General features: G+C 34.1%; 1 protein-coding gene across 1 annotated transcript in view; it reads left to right on the forward strand.

Annotated features, from left to right (window-relative positions):
- Positions 1-432: 432 nt before the first annotated feature.
- LOC108682381 (glycine receptor subunit alpha-4-like) overlaps positions 433-24,245 on the forward strand; it is a 38,280-nt gene continuing 14,467 nt past the window's right edge. Inside the window, exons 1-2 of the mRNA XM_047881040.1 lie at positions 433-512; positions 21,573-21,775. Of these exons, the coding sequence (XP_047736996.1) occupies positions 433-512; positions 21,573-21,775 (283 nt within the window). The remainder of the gene's footprint in view (positions 513-21,572; positions 21,776-24,245) is intronic.

The raw sequence follows: 24,245 nt of genomic DNA on the forward strand, positions 1-24,245 counted from the left end.
GTTTGAGCAAAGTTATTCGAAGCAAAACGAACAGATTTAAGTTTGAATAATGCGTTGCTTGGAAGTTATGAACTCGTAATCTTGAGTTACACGGTTTATTGTAACTGAAATTCAAAAGTCATTATCATTGCGTGAACAACCATTTCTACAATTATGCATGAACAGTATTTATGAATTTAAGCATTAAAACAACTAATGAATTTCAAAATAATCGTCATACTTATACTCGTATTGGCAGAAAATTACTTAAATAACTTCGTGAAATAAATGATACCTGAGACTTTCATTTATTAATAATTCGTGAAATATCATGCACTTTCTTCCCGCCTGCAGCTATGATCCACTATAATTCATGAATTCACGAATTCAGTTCACGAATTTACTAATTTCTATTTTTAATATCAACACATAGTAGAAATTTGAGTGCTAAAGATGCTGGTTCAAATGACCAGACGAAGGTTCTACCAAACCCTGATTGTGTTCTTCCTGGCATCTCAGCTTCTTCAATATGGGTGAGTGATTATTTAGTTGTAATCATATATAGCTTTCATTATATGATATAATCGTTTGTGAGGCTAATTTCTACGAAATAATTTAAATCTTTTAGCTATTCTCATTTGCTGTGTGTGAATAATATTCAATGACGTCAAATTTTATTGGAATTCTAATACAGAATTTTATTAAAAGCTAAGATTTGCCTCGCTTCTGAATTTGAACAAATAGGGATGTGAATCAGGCACTGTTATGGTTATCATCAGAGTGGTTAGTAGTTAGATTAAAAACGATACAATCTTATTTCATGGAAAACAGTGATAGATTTTCTTAGATTGAAACCTAAAGTTATTTATTGAGACTCCATATGATTGATTCGTATTCGTTTGTCAAATGAGTAATGCACTTAAACGCTCAGGAATGTAAAATATCTGTAACATTTTTTTTCTATGTTTTTGTAGATTTCGATTAGTTCAAGATTATTCGAAGCCATGGAAAAATTTGTTTTATCTTTCCGCAATTCGGGGGCTCATTTGCTTCGACATAAATTGCCAAAATTCTAATTTTAAATTCTAAAATTTAATTATTAAATTTAGCTCGAATTGAGCTAAAAATTACACAACCAAAAATATTTGCCTTTAGCTCGAATTGAGCAAAAATTACAGAGGAAAAATATTCAAAGGAACTAAAGTAACTTCATGTTTTACCCATTGATTCAAATATTTTAAGCGAGCAAATTAGGCCTGTCAAAATCATATTTAACTTCTAAATAAATATGCAAATTTTTTTGCAATATAAATATCACTGAAGTAGTCTCGTTTTCACAAATAATAGAAATGAATAATGAAAACACCATACTATTGATCAAGATCAAAAATCTACTTGTGGTTGAGGTTAGGCCTGTCTCTTATACACATCTAGATGTGTATAAGAGACAGGTTCTACGGCATGCTGTTCTTAATAACTTTTCTGGAGCTTAAGTGGATACAGGCTATGAAGTCCAAACATGTTATGTGTCATTTCCATTGGAAATTTCAGACTAACATTCAAAGTTGCTTGTGATTTCATCAGATTCCATATAAGGATTGATACTATGCATTGAATCTTCTCTTTGAAAGTCAAAATTACAAAATTACACTTAGAGAAGTCAAAATTACTTGATCTAGAAAATCAAAATTACAAAATTACTCTTAGAAAAGTCAAATTACTTGATCTAGGAAGTCAAATTTACAAAATTACTCTTAAAAAAAGTCCAAATTACCTGATCTAGAAAGTCAAAATTACAAAATTACTCTTAGAAAAGTCAAAATTACTTGATCTAGAAAGTCAAAATTACAAAATTACTCTTGGAAAAGTCAAAATTACGTGAATTAGAAAGTCAAAATTACAAAATTACTCATAGAAAAGTCAAAATTACATGATTAGAGTCTATGCCCCCTGACCACCCGGAGTCTATATGCCTCATGTTGTTACTGCACGGCTTCTCTTAAATTCTCAATAATCGCATGACTTATGTAAAGACTCTCCTTGTAGGTCTTTAAGGTCGTAGAGGACAGTAATGAATACACGGATTTCGTAGGTGATTTTTGACATGTTTCTGAAATCAGTACAAAACATAGCATAAGAAATAAATCGACAAATCTAAATATAATGACAATATTCACAGTTTTAGCTAATCCTTAAACTAATGAAGCAAATCTTACCAAATTACTGGGGGTTCATGCATATACATCAGCTGACAGACAACTAATAAACGACTTCGCGAATACAAGAAAACTTCTACTCCATAGTCGGCCTAAAAGTAATACGGACGTTTCTAATGCTTTTAACAACTTTTATTGCGATTCTTCTTGCCAGCGACGCAGGCAGTTAGATTTGCAATCAAGGCACTCCTGTGTCTGCTGCTGGTAAAACTTTTGAATGAATTTCGAGGACCCAAGAGCGAAGCCTTAACTTGCTTTTGCACTTCATCACGGAGTCAATCTGCTGCCTTCGCGGGGTTGGAATCGATCTGACAATTTTTGCTGTTATCACAGAATTGGGGATCACAGAAGTCTCTTTGTTATAAAAGCGGCAAAAGGTAAGAGATAATTGAACTGCTTGTGATGCTTCCCCAAAGGTATTCTTATTCAAACATCATTTAATAATTGCTTCTAAACTATTTCTCCAGTTTATGGATTCTTTCGAGACCTGGGCGAAATCTTTCTCCGGGCTGAGAAGTTTCGCAGAACATTGTCGTTCTTTGCAGAACATCTTTATGCTCAGAACATCTCTTATTTTTTGCAGAACATCTCCTCTCTTTAATACAGATACAGACGGCAATGTCGGGCTCTGGAACGCGTCACCACAGAGGCGTCAGAGATGCGCTTACAGATTCGTGACCTGCGAACGCAACTTGCAGCTTCCAGTGACTACAAGGTAATTAACTTACAGTTATTGTTACGGCCATAAGATAGTTAACTTACAGTTATTCTTACGGCCACAAGGTTACTGTTATTCTTTAGTAATCTTTATGACCAGTTTCGAATAAAATAATTCAGGTAACTTTTTTCTAAGTTGTTACGGAGTTCTAAACATACAGTGTGGGAAATCAAGGAAAATTTTTCAATGGATGAATGATTTACATTTGAACTTTACATCTTTTGAACTACATTACATGAACTTTATGAGCTTACATTACATCCCCCTAAATCGAGCTTCTTGAGATTAATAAATCATCGCATAGGGTGAATACCAAATGAAATTATACGTTTTAGCGCATTTTCTCATTTATGGAAAAAATGCACTATTGTGCTCGCCATGTCCGTCTGTCTGTCCGTCCGTCCGTCCGTCCGTCCGTGACTTCACGTTTTCGTCGACGAGAAAATGCGCTCTCTGTCACTCACTGCAGTGAGTGACAGAGAGCGCATTTTCTCGTCGACGAAAACTTGAGGTCACGGACGGACAGACAGACGGACAGACGGACGAACGGACATGACGAGCACAATAGCGCATTTTTTTCTTTAAATTAGAAAATGCGCTAAAATGAGATTATACGGAGTTTTTTGTCCGTACTTATTATGTGTTATGAAATATTTTTGACTTTACAGCGATCACGAGTGTCAGAAAGAGCAAGTTAGGATTTTAATACATTAAATAGAGGTTAAAAACATCATTTATTTGAACTTGTGCTTATGTTTTATATAAAGTAAAATCAGAATAATCTCTTCAAAATGAATTAAATAAACTTCAAGTTACAGCGAAATAATTCAACAAACAGTAAAATTATAATGTATTAATAAAAATTTATTAATGAATTAAATTATCAATTAAATCGAAATTATTAATTATATTACAATGTAACATTAGAGGTACGAAATTGCGCGATAATCAAAAAATTTACCCGACATTGATTTACCAAGCCAGCCCAATAACCTGCAATATATACGAGACAAAATATCATGTTACACATGAAAAAGCTTCATAATTGTTCCCAAATCATGTTAGTTCATCAACTCAACAGACTCCTCACGAGAAAAGCCAATATTAATATAAGCCAATAACAATATTTGTGACTCGATCCTCGTTGGCTTATGAACTCAGAGTAATCTTGCAGGACTCAATGGATAACAATAACTGGATATCAAAATAAATGGAATGTTTTACTTTAGAAATCAAACTGTGTCACTGCAACACCTAAATCAAGTTTTAACCCTTCTGAAACATGGTCAATTAAGCAGAGTTTCGATCGGCAGTTTAACAGCTGCTGCCATGGAGCGCGTGTGACTTTAATATACAGTGGGGGGAAATAAATATTTGTACACTTGAAAAATAGTATTTTAATGTATGAAAGTACACAAATTGAACAGGAGAAGTGATTTATATTATGTATAGAGGGGCATTGTATTCAAAAATAGCATCAATAGAAATTAAATCTCAATGCAACAAAAATTAATGCAACATGTTAACTTCTTCGGGTCAAAAAAGTATTCGTACAAAACAACTTTTGACTAATATTTCACACCAGAACATTCCAGAATGTACTAGAAACATGTAGCNTCACTTTTCCTGTTAAGTTTGTGTACTTACATACATTAAAATACGATTTTTCAAGTGTACGAATATTTATTTCCCCCCACTGTATAACTGAGTGATGCCTTGTAGGGCATCACGCACTATCATGAGCAACAGAGGTGAATGCGATTTTATTCTTTACTCACACAGGAGTAAACAATATACTACATAATAGAAAAATAGAAGCAATATGAATTACAAAAGTTTCCCTAGTAATGCTAATAAAAACTAAAAATCTTCTCAAGCAACAAATGGTTAAACGTATACGTAATACGTAAGTCCTCTTTTAAGAGAAACGTCTACCCTAAAATCGAAAATTTTGATTTTTCAGTTTTCATACTCATCTTAAAGCTTACATTCTGACGCATCTAACGGCACCAAAACCATCTCTGTACGTTGATTTATGCGTTCACGACAGATCGCGAAAGAGTTAGGGTTGGTGGTGTTCTTTAACATTTAAGATAGACCGAAATTACCGGTAACACACTTAAATAGCTTGTCTGAACACGCTGTGCTTCAGTTATCCGCCTGCAGTCGTACGGGATGGTTCTCGTGCCGTCGTTCGCACCATTCTTGACAGAAATTGAGCTCTAGTGTCATCTAGTCTTGCAGCCTTGAATGTCTATTTCGAGGCGCGCGCAACTTTGTCGGGCTCTACTGGAAAGTTAACTCATTGTCACTGCAAACCTATCTCCTCCTAGTGTTTTGAAGCTGCAGCGATTAGACATATACCATTCGATTCGTAAATAAAATCTCTAGAAACAATCCGGTCATTTTTTTCGCTTTCTTTAAAGTTTGGATTATATTTTGCAAAAAAGAGGGGCGGAGGGGGGAAATTCGAAATTTTTGGGAAAATTTTGGAAATCCCCCCCTCCTCCCGAACAAATTCGAAATTAAAAAAAATGAAAAAAATTATCGGCTGGATTTTAGATGTGATTGTTACAAATCGAATGATACGTGTCTCGATGTTGTAGCACGATATATGTAGGAGGAGATATATTTTTAAAGTACCCCTTTTTCGCCGTTTTCTATGAATTTCACGTTTTCTTTCATTTTTTTTTAAAAATTAACATGAACAACAAGTTCTTAGATTTCTGTTTTACATATGTGTACCAAGTTTTACAACGATCCGTTTGTAAATGGAAAAGTTTTCAGAAGAGGGAGACGGTCCCCTTAAATGATAATGTGATAATGATAAGAAATCAGAAAATTACCAAGTAAAATAAACATATCCGCATTAAACAAGAATCTCATGAAATTAATAAGAGATTAAGCTTAACGGCGGCAATATCAATATTGCACAGATGAAAAAATAGTTTAACTAAGGACAACATAGGATAGGGTAACATGGGGAAGCGAGCCCACTACGGGTCATGGGCCCATAACGGGTTTCTCGCTAAGTATGGCAGATATTGGTCCGTGTTCTCTACCGCCAGTCGACAGTTTAACTGGGATGAAGTGTACGGATTTACGTTTTGCTAAGTGTTTGCGTTATTAAGTTATTTGTGAATAACTGTTTTAGCCCAGATAAAAGTTTTTTTTTTTTTGCTGCTAAATAAAACTGTTTTCGATTACTGTAGATGAAGCTTTTGAAATTACTGTGAATTATCTTTTGAAAGTAATATTTAAAGGGATAATTTTGAGATCAAGTTTAGACTATTAGCTTTTAAAATAAAATGTGACACGATATAAATTGAAATGATACCTAGTGAGGCAACGGGCCCACGCGTGTCACGGGGCAAAGCGCCCATGGTGAAGTTTTGTGTTATCCATCATTAGATTTGTCTCAATGACCTTTTCAAAACTATGACTAGCTTTTTGAATTACAAATTACACTTCATATTGCATGATTTTTTGATTTGCCGCCTCAAGGCAGCAGGTTTAGTTTCTAGTTATGCGTATTTATGACCCCTTATCGAGTTATTGACTTTTGCCTTGCCAAAAGTTGATCTCAGTCAACGCCAATGAGCCAAAAGTTGATGAGTTTTTATGGTGTTGGTTGAAATCACGATTAGGTACAAATTCTCTGCACATAATATCTGGATTATGGACGAAACTGGAGCGAAGTTTTTTTCTGATCAACTAAATATATTTTTTCTAAGAATTCTAATATACATATGTGTACCAAGTTTCAGAGTGATCCGTCTGTAAATAGCCGAGATAAATTTTACCCTAGACGCTCCCCTTAAGGTAAATTTGAAACAATCCGCCTTGAAATCATCAGGCAATTCATTCAAATTTTTATAAAATTAAAAACTGTACCTGTTTTTAGCGCATTTTCACTTTATAGAAAAAAATACACTATTGTGCTCGTCATGTCCGTCTGTCTGTCTGTCCGTCTGTCCGTCCATGACTTCACGTTTTCGTCGACGAGATGAAAGTTTTAGTTTAGTTTTTAGTTTTTAGCTTATTTTTTAGTTTTTAGTTTAGTTTTTAGCGCATTTTCTCATCTATGGAAAAAGTTCACTATTGTGCTCGCTATGTCCGTCTGTCCGTCCGTGACTTCACGTTTTCGTCGACGAGAAAATGCGCTCTCTGTCACTCACTGCAGTGAGTACTGAGTTATATTTTTTCCATCTGTAAACTAACCGGCCGTAAGTTGAAGCGTATTATGGGAATAACGAGGAACAAGGGGGCGAAACCCGATTCAAAAGGACGTTTATCGTGGAATAGTGCCTTATTCCTGAATTTTAATAGTGGAAATATGTACATATCGTCTAGTTTTCAGATTTTTGACTGTCAATATAACTTGTACCTGTGCATCAACGGAATATTGTTGTCATCATGCATAACCTTGAGTTTTGTAATAGTGACCTATTAACTAACGTGCTAACCCATTTCTTTGCATTACAAAGTAGATCAACCCCAAATTACTATATGTACAGCAAGCTTGACATATTCGCAAAGGACAATGAGTAGAAAAACGTTCTTAATGAGGTAAAAGGTAAGACGTTTGAAAAGGCATGCAAAACCCCGTGGGCTTCTCTCTGCCCTCGACAAACTACGTTTGTCAGCTCCAACAGAATTTGCTGCATTTTCATTTATAGCAATATCCCCGACGGCAATTGAGTGGCGTCCAGAAATGGGTACCGCAGGTGAAAGAACGTCCAGCATACATGTATGTATATCCGCGTAACTCGGTAAGGAGGCCTGTTTCTCGGCAAGATGGTCAATGTTGTTCTTATATTTTGAGTTCATGGAGTCAAGGTTTTAAAATTTACATTTTGCTGAACATTCTAACAATTAGAGAGTAAAGCGTCTACGACTCTATATAATTACCTTGTCCACGCTCTGAGTATGAGAATGGATACCATTGTCAGATCTTGCCAGTCTTCCTACTTTTTTCGGGGTTAAACTTTTACAAAAAGGAGAGCAGCTTATTCACTTTTTCCAAATCTTTCCTCATGGAGATAATGATTCCTCCGAGCAGATGGAACTCGTCTCACTTTCACCGTCACTGGCCATCACAGAATGAGAGGAAAAGTGGACGAATGCGAATGTAATTACGGGTCGAGAAATTACTAAAACAAAAGGCCAATGCAAAGCACAAGGGTTCCAAAACGATACCACGAGCAAACATGCAGGGGCGAGTATATATCATAGGTGATACAACAACGGCGGTTGTGTGAAGAATCCAAAAATCTTTGTTTTAAAATATAACTCAGGGCTACTTTGATTTTCGACATTTTTCATAAATAAAAGTGCCAATACAATACTCAGGTAATGAATTAGAAATACTGTGACGGTTAAATTATTCGATTAATTGTACCAAGACTTTAATGAGGTAGATGTGCTAAAATCATTAAATTTTAGATACATATTAAGACCTTACCCTTTTTGTTTCCATAAAACGCAGTCAATATCACAGCATATATATTTATTCAGTTAGTTTACGGAGAAGACAGGCATAATTTTTATTAAAATTTACGTAACTTCCGGGTCCAAAATTCTGCTTGATCTCATTTACAATCTCTAAATGTATTTCAACTCAATTTCAACAGAAATGACAACTAATTTTCCGGTCTTTTTTCAGCATGATAGTTCTCGAACTCAAGTGAATGTTGAAAATAAATGCACTTTGTCAACGTACTTTATAAGTTTACTGAAAATAACGTCTTCTTATGCCGTCATTGTTTGAGATCGTATGCCATAACAACTGAGCTCTAGGAGAGATAATTTGGACAACAAGTTCAAGTTGTTGTCTTGACAGCCCCGGTCCCTATAGATTCTGGTGTCATACTTTCAAAACTGGCTAAGTGAACGTAAGTACTTACGCTCTATTTTCTTGTCTATGATTGGTGGATTTTGCTTGAAAGGCCGTCAATGATTGGATATTTAATGGTAACGTTTTTTCTAAGGGAACAAATCGTAGTTGGAACTAAATTTTCAGTTCAATTATCTTGAACCAAACGTTCGAAAATTATTGTAGGGGGAAAATTACCCAGCTCAGTCGTCCAATTGTAGCATGGTTTTCATGAATCAGTTTCTGTTTACGTTACCGGGAGGCTGAGGTACAACGTATAAGAGACTATGTGCAAGACTCCGATTACCAACACCTGAAACCTGAAAAAATATAACTCAGTACTCATTGCAGTGAGTGACAGAGAGCGCATTTTCTCGTCGACGAAAACTTGAGGTCACGGACAGACAGACGTACAGACGGACATGGCGAGCACAATAGTGCATTTTTTTCATAAATGCGAAAATGCGCTAAAAATCCCTTATAATACCGAACGCGTTTTGCTCCTTACCTGGGACTAAGGCAATTATTATCATTTAAAAAAATTCTACACATTTTTTGCTATTGATAGCAGCCTGTCTATAAATAGCATGATGAGTAGATCAGGGATCAATAAAGATCAACAATTTTTTCATCAACATATCGAGCATGTATAGTTCTTGTGTTTATTTAAGTTTCTGCTTAACTGATGATTCTAAACCAAAATGCAACTTTGTTTTTTTTTCAGAATTCTGTCTATTTTTGTTGTGCTTCTGTGCTATGAATTAATTTTTTTCAAATACATTACCCTAGAAAAGGTTTGATAACATTTGTTCTGAAGGTATTCAATATCACTCCATATTCCGATGATCACAACGATAATTTTACATCCTATGTTTTTCCGTCATAATTAAATTACATGGATAATATATATGTTTTCCATATATATGGTTAATATATATGTTTCGATAATTTTCAATCATATGTTTTTCCATCATACGATAATTTTCCATCACAACGCACATATGTGTTCCATCATATGTTTTGTGCAGTCGCTGCCATATTTCAATACTCCACATTTCCAAAATAGAGTACATTTATGAGCGTTTACTTATAGTTGAATTGATNGTCGCTGCCATATTTCAATACTCCACATTTCCAAAATAAAGTACATTTATGAGCGTTTACTTATGGTTAAATTGATCATCATAAAACTTCCACGAAATATGCACGCTTCCAACACTTTATCCAATGAAAATCTTCTCTAGCTACAACGGAACTGCACTGCCCAATTTGCGTTCTTCGTTTCTGTGCTTTAGCAATGCACGCTTCAATTAGAACAGTTTAGAACGCTTCAATTAGAACAGTTTAGATGTAAGTCTTCACGATACGGCAGTTCAAAAGCCGGAACTCTGCAACCGTTAACAAGTTGTGGCACTTGAGAGAAGTCTTTCCGGAGCCGAGGCTAGGAGATCAAGAGGCTCTCTGTTGTCTGGTCTAATTTAACGGTGATGAGAACCTATCAAGAAAGTTGCTGGAGGATACTCGTTATATTGATACTGATATAAATTAGTTCGATAAGGTGAATATTCACTCTATGCAATTTTATTCGCCGGCCAAAGCATTTTGTAAAACTTTGAGGATTTTTAGATCATGAAGAAAAACGCCACGTAAACATTAGCAAAGTTTATTTTTTCGTTTCCAGTTTTATGACAACGCTCAAAAATACTGCAGAAATAAAGCCATCGAAAACTGAAATGAAGAATGAGCATAATTTTCGATCTTTTTTTTGGGACGGGTTAATAGTTTCGAATAGAGATCTGGCTTTAAATAATCATGATTCCTCACATCATCTGTCAATACTAGATACGAGTACATCAAACCATTTACTTGATAAAATTGATTACCAATTAAAATGCAAAAGGGCAATCTTCATCACTGAAGCTAAAATCAACAAACATTCAAGATGAAACTCATTTCACTGCCTCCATGAATCTCTAGAGTTATTGAAGCAAAATGCATCAGAAAAATTATTCAAAGAAGTTAATAGATCAGAAATCATATATAGATGTACATATGTCTCCAGCTATTGTGTTATCCAGAGAAAATTATCACCACTGAAGACACGGTGCTGCCTCAGGGGCTTATTTAGTGGTCACTTTCAAAAAAAGTTAAGAGATCGTAAGTTCATCAGCCAATCATTGACGGCCGTTCGAGCAAAATCCACCAATCACAGACAAGAAAACAGAGAAAACATACTTACGTTCACTTAGCGAGTTTTGAAAGTATGGCCCCAGCTGGAAGAAAAAGTTGATGCTTTGGCCTCCGCCATTGCCAGCATTCACATTTCTCTCTAAGTTATGGTACGTGAAACGCATTTCGGAGGCATTGCGCGAACCGCTGCGTAAATACCCAGTTCGAAATTCTCGCAGTCATTGCGGCCGTTCGCCGCAGAGACGTTCGCAATGTCAATACTAGATACGAGTACATCAAACCATTTACTTGATAAAATTGATTACCAATTAAAATGCAAAAGGGCAATCTTCATCACTGAAGCTAAAATCAACAAACATTCAAGATGAAACTCATTTCACTGCCTCCATGAATCTCTAGAGTTATTGAAGCAAAATGCATCAGAAAAATTATTCAAAGAAGTTAATAGATCAGAAATCATATACGTATAGATGTACATATGTCTCTAGCTATTGTGTTGTCCAGAGAAAATTATCACCAATGCAGACTCGGTGCTGCATCAGGAGCTTGTTTAGTGGTCAGTACCTATACTTTAAAAAAAGTTAAGAGATCGTAAGTTCTTCAGCCAATCATTGACGGTCTTTCAAGCAAAATCCACCAATCATAGACAAGAAAATAGAGCGTAAGTTCTTACGTTCACTTAGCGAGTTTTGAAAGTATGGCTCCAGTGCTGGGAGAAAAAGATGATGCTTTGGTCTCCGTCATTGCCAGCATTCACATTTATTTCTAAGTTATGGTAAGTGAAACGCATTTCGGAGGCATTGTGCGAGCCGCTTCGTAAATAATGTTTCGGGAGTAGCGCACTTCCGATCTCTTGTTTTTCGGACTCGATCCTTATATATTGTTGCTTGTATAAACTCAATCATTATTTTGTTTTTATTATATTACTTTTGTCAATCGACTATTTTAATGCAACTAATGGTTTCATTCTCAAACCCTTGAATATTTTTTGGAAGAGTATAATCATTTCTCATTGATTATTAGAAGCTTAATTGTTCCATGGTAAATAATGATTTGTGATAAATAATTTTAATTTTATTAACTTACATCAAAAAGATAACGCATTTTTCGTCTATCTTTGTGTTATCAGTATAGGTTGGCAAAAGTTGTTCCTTTTTTAAAAGCAGGTTTCATTGAAGACCAGAGAATTCGTTTTATTGGTATATTTATTTATAAATATATTGAAATATTTATATAATTGATATTTATCTCTTTGTTATCCTAGGTACACGATGTTGGTAACAACCATGCATTTTTGGGGTCAAATTTGTTCGAATAGCCCCAATGTGTCTCAATTTCGACAGCGCTTGTGTAAACCTTTGCCCCATGAGGTCCAAACGATCGATGTTCGTGTCACTTCAATGCCGTTCTTTTTCTCATTCATTTTCATCAATGTCAGGTTAGACTCATTTGCTGGCAGTTGATCGGAGCACACTTATTCTTTGTTCACTTCTTTCTTTGATACTCATTAGAAAATATTCTCTATAGTATTATTACCAGGCGTTGTGACCCGCATCAGAAATTAAAACGGAGCAAAATACTGGAATAGATAAAGTTTCTCAATACAATTCTAATTAAAAAAAAATCTCTTCGAATTCAAGCTCCAGTTAAGCACTCACTAAAGCTCGTAAATAGAGAGGCAGGGTATACTAATTCATTTACGTGACAATTGGCCGTAAATCCTGGTTCTGGACGACATTTATTGGAGAGCTGCAATGGATTGGAGGCTAACTCATTCTTCTCATAGGAAATATTCTGCTGACTCGACAATTGTTTTGAACGGCCGTAATTTGTAACTCTACGTGGAGCGTTTCTGTATTACAGTCGGTGTGAGTTATTTATATTGTTTTTGGCTTCCAGCTAACATGATAGGATCGAAATTTTTAAATAAACAATGCATCCTGATGAAAGTTTCTCGACTATGCAAAAACTAATGCATAATATTTATTGTTACAAATAGTCATATTGCATCTTGGTTGTCATTTAAGCTGTAATTAACATAATTTTTATCTATAGCGTCTTGCGTTATTGAAACAGTAGGTGACTTATACTTCAATATGTGTACAAATAAAAACAAAACGTTTTATTTGTTGTTTGCTGCCTTTGTTGTTTGCTGCGTTGAGCTAGTTGAAATATTACGTATCCAGCAGTTCATATGACGATTTGACATACAAAAATTTATGAGATCATGTTAAGATGACAGATGTTTATTTTATTTTGTCGACATCGAAAATGTGTAATTCGGTTAAATGTAGTGAAATTCGCATCTTCGTATACAAAGAAATATTATGGGAAGGGCGGAACATTCTTCCTTGTTAAAGGGAAAATTCAATTGTATTTCCATATGATCATGATTCACATTTAGTCCTTTTCGATGTAAAAGGAAATAACTTTCTTTACCTGCAAGCAATTACATAAGAATTTTTTTTCGTGCTAATTAAATTTGTTATGTTTTGTGTATATCAAGGCAATGAATATTTTTAATGTTCGCCATGAAATTTTATGCAGTACTCCCTTTAATATTTAAGCGATAAATGGCCGCAATTTCACAGGCATCAACGCCTTTATTTTCTCGCTCCAAATTTGGGGAGAGAAATAACGCTCGGCATAATTGCCGCGCTCAGATTTTATTACTAGAATAAAATCCAAAAGCTATATTCCTAAATAAACTCAACATTATTTCCAATACTAACAAATGATATATTTTTCTCAAAGGGAACTGTTGACAGCTGACTTCATGAACAAATTAATTATTTTTGATCATAGGATAATTTTATGATATAATATATATATATAAAATTTATAATAAGTAATTTTTTCCTGAGTTGGGAACACAATTTAAGGAATTTAAACGTCGAGTACCGCGAAAATTGAGACACGCTCTAAAAATTTGAAGGTTGACCGCTAATCTACTTTAAAAACCCCTGAAATTTAAAGAAGCATAATATTTCGACTTGTAATCCTAGCTGTTATTACTTCGAAGACTTAAATAAATTACAAGCTTGTTAAGGAGATCGAATATCTTCAAATTGACGGTTCAGCTGTGATGCAAAGAGTTCACCAGTAAAATAAAACTAAGGAAATTTTTACTTAAAATTCAGTACAATTATTGTTTTTAAGCGGCACCATTATTATACATATGATGAAATTTGAAAACAATGTATGACTTTCAATTCTATGCTATCAAATAATTATCTAATTAAATCCACATCGTGGTTTTAGTAACTCGGGAATATGAAGGATCTTGCATAATCTTGGAATTCGACAAAAAAAAAAAAAAAAAACGCAACCAACAGGCGCCGACATATTTTTTGTTTGTTGTAGGCAAATATCTCGTGGGGCCAAAATTCTGATGAAAGTGAGGGTCTGGGCATTTTTTGCTTTTTTAGCGGTAACTTGCAGAATTGCGCACCCACGCTTAATTTTGATGTAGGATGGCTATCTAAATATCAAACTAAGCTCGTAAAATAGTTATACTTGTGGTTTTTAATCTGTGAGCTATTTTTTCGATACTTAGATGAAGTATTAATTTTTTTCTATAGTTGGTGGCATTGGATCAATATATGCATGCTCCTCATCACTCAAAATTGCAAAGTGGCGACATTTCAATAGCGTTAAAAATATCTCTAGAATAGTGCAACATCTTGATTTAATAACCGCACCTGAAATTTGATTGCCTAATCGTCTAGTCTTTAATAATGTATGCTTTTCAATTACATGTTGGTCGATAAATAATCTTCATATCGTTAGTTTTGTTGGCATGGGATTCAGTATTCACAACAACCAAAATTATCTATTATGATTTGAATGCACAGTATGCAAAAATATCGCGTTGAAATATGGAAATGTTTGGAGATATAGGAATGAATTTAAATTTGTTTTGAAATTAATTCATTGAACATTTACAGTGTGAAGAAAACCCCTAAATTCTAAAAAATATAACTCAGTACTCGCTGCAGTGAGTGACAGAGAGCGCATTTTCTCGTCGACGAAAATTTGAGGTCACGGACGGACGGACAGACGGACATTGTTTGGAAAGATTGTGTTCAATGACTCGTGCGATACATGGATATTATTATATCAAATCATGATAGTGCTTGACGAAATATCAACTCCAGGTAATAAATTAATATTCTAATTAATGTTGATGATGAATGTACTTCACTTATTACCTCCTGATTTTTTATGATGTGCAATTTTTATGAATGGAAAAAAACTAGGAATTTTATAATTTTTGTGCTTGCAGTCACGGTAGAAATTTAACAGTACTTATACCGGATCTATAAATGAAAAAAGCAATAAATTTCGCGTTTAAATTTGTTTATACACACTGTAGACTTTTTTGGCGATCAAAGCTTGTTTATTTTCAATAAAAAAATTATTCTGGTTTTCCTAATTTATTATCACATAAATTTTCTGACAATTAAAATGTGTGCTGCCACTTCAGTTTGTGATGGTACAGCTAAGAGAGTGAAAATATGGACTTAAATACTTGAGTTGGTAGCCTAAATACTTTAAAATGCAAATACGTGCGCCCTAAAAAGTATTATACGTCAAAATCGCCTTTTTCGGTGTCGTAAGTCGACGATAGTGAAGCTCGTCTAGAGTGCCATGCGTCATAATCTTGGACTAAGACGAGACTGTGGTGCAAAAATCTGGTCAAGTCGAACACCAGACTCCGATAGATCATGCACACTCTGGATCGATCACTGGATAAGATAGCCGTTCTGAATGGCGTAGTCTGGTCCATGTAAGCGCATCGCTGCTGAATGTGGAAATAAATTATTATTTAATATTTCACCGGAAGATTCAGGCTACATGATGTGTTTGATATATGATGGGTTTGTTATTTATCATGGTATACTGAAAAGATTTCGGACAGAAAACGTGCGAAATATGAAAATTTTGAAAATAAGTTTCTGTTTAATAGATTAGAAGTAGAGAGGAAATTCGCATTGTCAATTACAATCTTTACATGAACGATATGACAGAGTTTGTTATTATTGACTGAACAATTGATCATTGTTTAAAGAAAAAACAACCACACGAGATCCTAATTATTAACGGACAGCAAAGATGATGCAAGCACCCATCACGATGATGCTCGTCTTCGCACAGCTCGACAGGCCAAAAATCTCTTAATTGGGAGAGGTTGGTCAATAAAAATCGCTTATCCGACAAATTTTCCCGACCGTATGATGAACTGCTGCTCCGCTCGTTTCCTGGACTATAAAGGATTTTTGACTGTTTTAATTTCACTTCAACAGAAGAAATAGCGAATGATTGGGATTCATGACCAACATTTCAAGCTGGGGTATCAAATTTAGAAAAATTTGTGCATCGAAATTAAAAAATTACTCTATCTAAATTTAAGTGCATGTTAACACATGGAATTGACGATCAAGGTGTAATCGGGAGGTAAAATAGATCTTTCATTAATAACCATGTTCTTAAAAGGAGCTCAAATGGTAATAACAATAATATTAAGCCGTATTTTTCCTCAGCCTGATGGTAAACAATTTTTTTTATTTTAGCAATATTGTCGAGTTAGCTATACAAATCCAAGTCAATCAATTAAGAATACCCACATTTTGTGCGAGTTTCTTAAAATAGAGACTTTGAGCAACAGTTGTTCACAAAGTTGGGTTCACAATATTAATATTTATGCGATGCGTACTTACGACGATTAAACTTTTACTGCATCGTAATTCTGCAGTTAATTGGGACTTCTAACCAAGGTAAAATTTAGCCCTGCATCAGCAACGAAACTCGAGGAATAAATGAATAAATATATAATAAATGAATGAATAAATGAATAACAAACCAGGCATGACTCAATCACCTTACTGAATTTGACGGTTACTGAGGAGTTCCATTGGCGGTTTATAAATTTAAGTTGTAGCCACATTTTTTTTAGCTAGGACATTTAATTTCATATATATATTGAATGAGTAATGGATGGGCTGTTTGGAATAGCAGGCTTCTGCTCCTCGAGATTCTGTGACCGGATAGAAATATGCATAAGGCTGTCCCTCTGAAACTTCAACGCAATTCAACACGATACATCAGGAATCCATTTGACTTCAGCCACATTTCTGCGATAAAATTCACACATCGTTTTCAGCCCTGAAAACTCATGTTGATGTAAATCGAGAGAGGGCAGCAGCAAGATCCAAGAAATGCTTGACATTCCCGAGGAGTTTTCCCACCGTGCAGACAGTAAAAGAGCTGCCCGGATTTCCCACTGAACGCCGAGAACTTTGTAGGCAAATTGCCTCGTTGGTTCATGATGTTGTTGTCAGCTTGAATGAGATGTACACCGATGGCATAGTACAGTGAAGGCATAGTGAAAAAATGTAACTCAGTACTCACTGCAGTGAGTGACAGAGAGCGCATTTTCCCGTCGACGAAAACTTGAGGTCACGGACGGACAAACGGACGGACGGACGGACATGGCGAGCACAATAGCGCCTTTTTTCCATAAATGAGAAAATGTGCTGAAAATGCTGACAATGAGTGCAGAAGAGTGAAAATCCATGCATGTTATTTCATGAACATGTCAGGTGAGCGTCATCGCATATCACCACGTTTATTCCCCACTGAACTACATGTGTCTTATTTTAAACGTACTCATTTGCTCATTACAGAGAACGACGTATATACTGATTATGATATATTCGCCATATTTTGAATAACTAATTCCTAAACATGAAAAGCCCAACCGAAAAGGCGATTAATCGTACCAGGTTGGAAAAGACCGCGGGTCTGATCTGTCGGATCAAGATTGTCCTTAATTATCTCTCCAAGGAGGTCGTGGAGATCTTCCGCTCCACATTTCTAAACCGCATTGAGGACATCACAGGAGACCTTTTTATTCCAGATGGGAACTCTGTAACGGTATCCTGGACGCTAAACCATTTTAAATCTTACGCTATATGGGTCCACATAATGCAATTTATTTAGCTTATTGTATTATATAACAATTTTGCAAGTGAGCGAATTATTCAATAAAGAAAGAAAATTATTTTCGCAGATATGTAACAAAGATGAGAATAGTATGCTTAGAATAAGCTTAATATTATTGCTCGTTGAGGGTATATATTAATAATATGCAATAACTTTCATTTAATTTTAAGTGTTGCCTTCTGCATGTTATTTGATTAATAATTTGCACATCTAAATATATGAGAGAATTTACTTCATTAAGTTTTTATTCGAAAATTTATCAATTGAATTGTACCCGAACCTCATTCAATATCACTAGCCTTCAGTAATATATTGTATTGTATTGTTGTGTTATTTACCGGAAATGAAACTTTGTTCTTTTAAAAATTATCGTGTCTCATTTTAAATATTTTCTTAAATATATGATCGGTAATAAAACAAATAACAGGAAATAATTAGAAGCATACAATTATGGTCACATTACCGCATAATTAAAATAAATTATTTAAATTGGTTGCAGGGGAAGCGTGAAGAACAGTATTTTAGTGAAAATATGATGATTTCTCTAAGAATTTTCTCATCTGTTGAATTATTTATGGCCTTTTGACTGTATATCATGGGTAAAATACTTTTTCTAATGAAGCTAGAAAAAATCTTGGCCCTTAAAACCAATTTGATGCAAATTACCATGAACCTTTTTGGTGATAGAATGGAATCAAAATTATACACCCACATGTTACTTCATCAATAACGCATATCGATGAAAATTAGTTGCATGCACGCAAAGATTTATTAAGATTGATATATTCATTTATAATTTTCATCATGAAATTGAGAAGCTGAAATCTCTACTTGGATGAATCCCAGGCTTGAAACAAAACAAAGTGATGAATGTATTCAAGCATCCAAGTTATTTGATACCGAAGGGTACAGGTAATAGCAAAAAAAAATACTATAAGCCCATCTTAGTCGAGCTTGGTGGTAAAAATACATTTGGACAATGTTGGTCTGCTCAGTTGATCTACGAAAATCCAAACTTAACTTCTAACAGTTCAAGTTTTTTTGAGTAAACCATTAAGTAAATTATGAAGCTTGAGTCTTGTAATTCAGCAGCGATAACCGAGATTTAATGTTGAATTGCATACGAAATCAATATTATTCTGATACCAATGTAAGCGTGCGCTACGCAGCGCACGGTTATGCATGCAGGCAAGCATCTCCGCTATTCGCTTTGATCGCGACCTCCATATCGCATTCAATGATTCTATTTCAATAGAATCTGCCCAGGAGCCTTGAAGCAGTGTTGGCACTTGCAGGGATACACACTGCGCCTGTGGAGCTGAGATTGCACTGTGACATGTTGAAATTTGTAAATGATTTCATGGACGGCTGAGAGAGTGAACTGCGAGAACTGCTACTGAATATCAATTTTTTTATTAAGTCCAATTTATTTATTATTTATTTAGCAATTTATTAATAAATTTATTTTTTATTTATTATTTATTAAGTAATACATTTTATTAATTAAGATAAGTCAATTGTTTTTAGGTCAAAATTTTTTAAACGTTTCAAAATTTAATAAGAAAACTTAACTTGAATCTAATACACGAGAAAAGGCATAAGATTTTCTTACTTATTATTTCTGGGGCCGTAGCTGTGCAGCAGATTTAGATACACAACGAAATCTATTTATTGAACGGATGAATAATAATAATAATAATAAAATAACTCACACCTGCATGCACGATAATAACTCACGATTTTGCACGATAAATTTCCCAATTTGAATTATATTTTTTCCTCACGTTTGTACTCAATTTAAATGTCCATTAGCATGTAGTAAACAGCTCTCTCAATTAAAATTCATGTACCCACGGGAAAATTTCACCAATTTTTTTCGCCGGTTGATCGTCGGCCATCAGGAGCAATCTAAAGGCCTGCAAAAATATGTAGCGGAATAAATTCTCGTCCGATAATTAGCGTAATGGGCCTAAATTTTTTCCTCTACTTTGATGACTTTAAACAAATTTTCTCCGAAATTTGTGGTATTTTAGGGACCTGATAAAATTTAAGTTCACAATCTACCAAAAAAATAGCGAATAGACAAGGCATTGAAAGTCTGGATTTCAAGGTTTGCTCGTTCTACTTAAATTATCTATTAAATAATAATAAATTAAAATCGAAAGACTGATATTATTCTTCACGTATAGCATGCACACATATCCAACTTCTCGATCGCTTCATCATGAGGAATTTGTGTCTACATTTGTATGGAGTAAATCTTCACCGAGCCCGGGAAAAAGTAACAATAACGCAATTCTTTATTAGTGATTTTTACTGAAATATTGTACCAACACAATAGCATATATTCAACACCTTATGTTGTATAGGCAAAAAAAAGATTATAATCAAGTCAATAATCTTGATCAAGATCAATTATCAATATTCCTATAATCAAGTCAAAAATAATGATTAAACGTCGTTGTTATCCATAATCTGTTACACTATCAATGGGCCAAGGAACGATAAATGGGACTTGCACATTTTTTCTAATCACAAATGTATGCCATTTACACAATAAATTGTGTATGACATTTGTCTGTCGGATTATGCATTATCATTATGATTTGAATCGTCAAGGTTGTCTTACAATTATTTGTGTCACGTAAAGAGGTTGGCTGCTAAGAGAAAATTTGTTGGGTAATGATCATTAAGCTGTCATTAGGCCACCTTAATGCTCTTCTTGATTGGCATCTTTGAAAATATATTGCTCATTTCTCCCTAGGGTTTATCGTTTGCCTCTACGACCGTCTATAAATTTCTTTATTTTTTACATTTAATTTAACCATAATGGCTGGAGGCGCCGTAAGAAAAACATGGGAGAGCAGAAAAAGTTGTTTAGTAAATAATTATAAATGATTATAACCTCATGATTATAAATGATTATGGTTACATTTTCTCGGATTATAAGAGATAAATCATGCCCTACCCCCATTATATTAATTTGTGGAAGATTAAAGGCAATTCTTGATTCATTTCAATTATTCAGTCTTAGTTATTTATATCTATATGCAGGCTTAATTATTAAATTTATTTACATATGATTCGTAATTTACATCAATGTATGTTAAGCGTTCATCAAAACAAATATCGGCTTCACAAGAATACGAATATTTTAAACAATGTAAAGAATTTTTTCAACTCTTCTGAAAGTTCATACACAATGTCTGAAACATCAATGAATAATATTTGTGTACAATTTTCAAGCATAGTAGGCATTTAACGATTTTTTCCATTTATATAACGGTGATTTATTTTCAGGATGTTTTATTCAAATAATTAGGAAAATAATTTCTACTTATCCCAGTAAACTCAGGTTTTCGTGTCCCAATGGACAATTAAAGAGATTGGTTTCCCCACTAGCGTCCTAATTGATCTGTTAGAGCAGTTTAATTTTTTCAATTATCATAATCTGCCAATACTCATCCATTTTGAAATTTTCTATCTCATACTGAAAAATTTTGGTGGAACTAAATTTTTTGACAGCAATTTTTAAAGAATATTTAATAAGATTTCGAGTAATTTTTATCTATGTTCATGCTTTCAATAGAGACTGCACCAGTACGCAGGATGACTTGGACCCAACATCCGGCAGTCCAGCTGGTCAGAGCGAGAATCAGCCTAAGGTCAACACAGCCTCAGAACAACAGCCTTCAGTTCTGAAGCGAGAGAACGGGAAGTCGACTCACTTACAGATCTTGGACAGCCTTTTGAAGGAGTATGACCGTCGGGCCACTCCATCGAACCATCTAAGTAAGTATATGATATTTGATTTAAATATCGCTTTAAATATTTTTACAATTACTGATAACTGAGTTGACTGGAGGTTGGAACAACACGAAAGTGCTTCGGTATCTGATTAAATTACCTCAAAAGAAGGCCAATGCTAAGAAAAATTTTGCGTTTAAAAATTAAAATGTGACTAGTTTTCTATGCTTGATTCAATCAAAATTAAAATTTAAGAAATGACGAAAGATCATATATTAATCAATTATCAGGTTACACTCAACGTTCAAAAATATCCGTAACGAACATTTTAACATGTCCATTGTAAGAAATTTGATATTTTAGTCGCAACGAGCAAATTCGGATTCTTGACATGAGTTGAATAATTTTCAGTGCTTGACTATGTAACCGGTAAAAGCATCCGAATTTCAGTTAAGTGTGAATATGAACAAAAACTCATCAAATTTCTCAAGAAAAAAAAAGTGAGCGAAAGTTTCATTTGCTCATTTCTTTTCTGAAAAGCCTTCGCATCGTTTTATTTTTTCCCAGGCGCTGTAACCTAATTGAGAAGAAATTTTATTTTCTAGACGACATTTGTTGCATTGAACTTTTTCCCATACTGTGACATTTCGAGAAGATTAGCTTAGCTTTCCGCCAGAAGCCAAAGACTGACAATATTCTGCACTGGTTCTCTTTAGACTTGTTTGTAAGCGGGATGTAGCACTGCCAATTGTCAGGTGATCATTGCGAAATTAACCGAAAACCCTGCTTTCTGCTCATGTATGACTGTATGTTTGACTTTTCACGTATAAATTGTAGAAAGTAAAGAGGATTTTGCCGAAATTGTGCATAAAAAATAATTTCAAAACTTAAAATAAACAATACTCGATTTAATCACAAGAAAAAATTATCGAGGAAACAGCGAAATAATTTATTGATATAAGAATAAATGCTTCTATGAATGAGTTCGATATATATAGCGTTTAATTGCGTATTCGACATTTTCAGTATGCTCTGAAAATGAAAGCAAACTTTCACAATTTAATAGAAAATCAATTATGTAGACAATTTAAAATTACTTGCATGGCGCACGAAATAATTTGAACCTTTATGGCTTTCTTAAAAAATAAGAAATTAAATTTATATTTATCAACCCAATACATACAATACAATACATTATAACATAAAAAGAAAAAAGTCAAATATGATTGCGAATATGACCATCCAAGAGGTCGTTCACACTTGTACTAACTTGTGTCGCAAATTATCACTGCAAATGGATACGCACGACATAATTTTATAATTTTTTATTTTATTTAAAAAACCAGCTATTAAATTTATATTTATCAAACCAATACATCAATCATTATAACATAAATATGAAGAGTTAAAAACGACTGCAAATATGACCACCAGGTCGTTCACACTTGTACCAACTTGTGTCGCAAAATATCACAGCAAATGTATACAAAGTGTCAAATGTTTGTCGCTCGCTGAGGTGAAGACACTTTTGTTACTGACAGGCTTCTTGGTGTTTTCATGCAGCAAAGTCTTCTGCAATTGGTCGAATATATCGCGAGCGAAGATTGTGAACTCGGTTTGAGTTTATTAGTGATATTTTTTGACGAAATATAACAGAGAAATAAGGAGGTTTTGAAAAAGTTGTTTAAAGAAAGTGAGAGGTTTAAAAGTTGGAAAAGAAGGTGACTCCACAAAACATAGATAAGGCAAACCTGGAAACTTGGACAAAATAGAAAATGTCGAAGAAGTTCAGGCAATTTTGTGGAAAATTCTGGAAGCAGGGATTTTGTTTTTTTAAATCCTAAGCCTTTAGTTACACACATTCTAGAGAATTTGCGTGAATGAACTGAATAACTGCAGTTTAGTGTGAATGTGAAGTTTAATACGAGTTAATTTCCCTAGATTGTAATTTCCTTTGAAATGAGGACTTCATTCTGTTTGAAACTAATTTTGTTTGAAGCTGAACTTAGTATTGCTCAGATTACTCCCGATCTCCTGAGAGATGTTCTTCGGAAAGTAATAAGACTATCGAACAAAATAATCTCGATTTAATCAACTCGATGAATTTTCTTTGCAAACGACATAATTTGATTTTAATTTAAAACGTTTAATTTGAATACGTAAGGCCTTAGAAAGTTTTCATTGACACTTGAGTTATTTATTTTTTATTATTTTTATTATGTTATTTTCAACAATTTATTTCCTACAATGGAAATGTTTCCAAAGAAATTAAAAATTGAAAAAGAAATCAGAAAATGATGACAGAAGAAATCAGAAAATTAAAGTTGTAAGCCGCCAAATTAATTAAATGTATGTTTAACTTTCAGCGAAAGTGAGGAAAAAAATTCATTTAAAATTCTACGATCCCGAAGAACTAAAACTTGGTTCCTAGTTTTCACGTAAGTAAATATCTGCGTTCATATTGCAAGATGAATTAGATTAAATGCTGCAGGGTACATGAAATATTTTTCTCAGA

Source organism: Hyalella azteca, unplaced genomic scaffold, assembly GCF_000764305.2.
Source record: "Hyalella azteca isolate HAZT.00-mixed unplaced genomic scaffold, Hazt_2.0.2 contig6892, whole genome shotgun sequence".
Classification (NCBI taxonomy): domain Eukaryota; kingdom Metazoa; phylum Arthropoda; class Malacostraca; order Amphipoda; family Hyalellidae; genus Hyalella; species Hyalella azteca.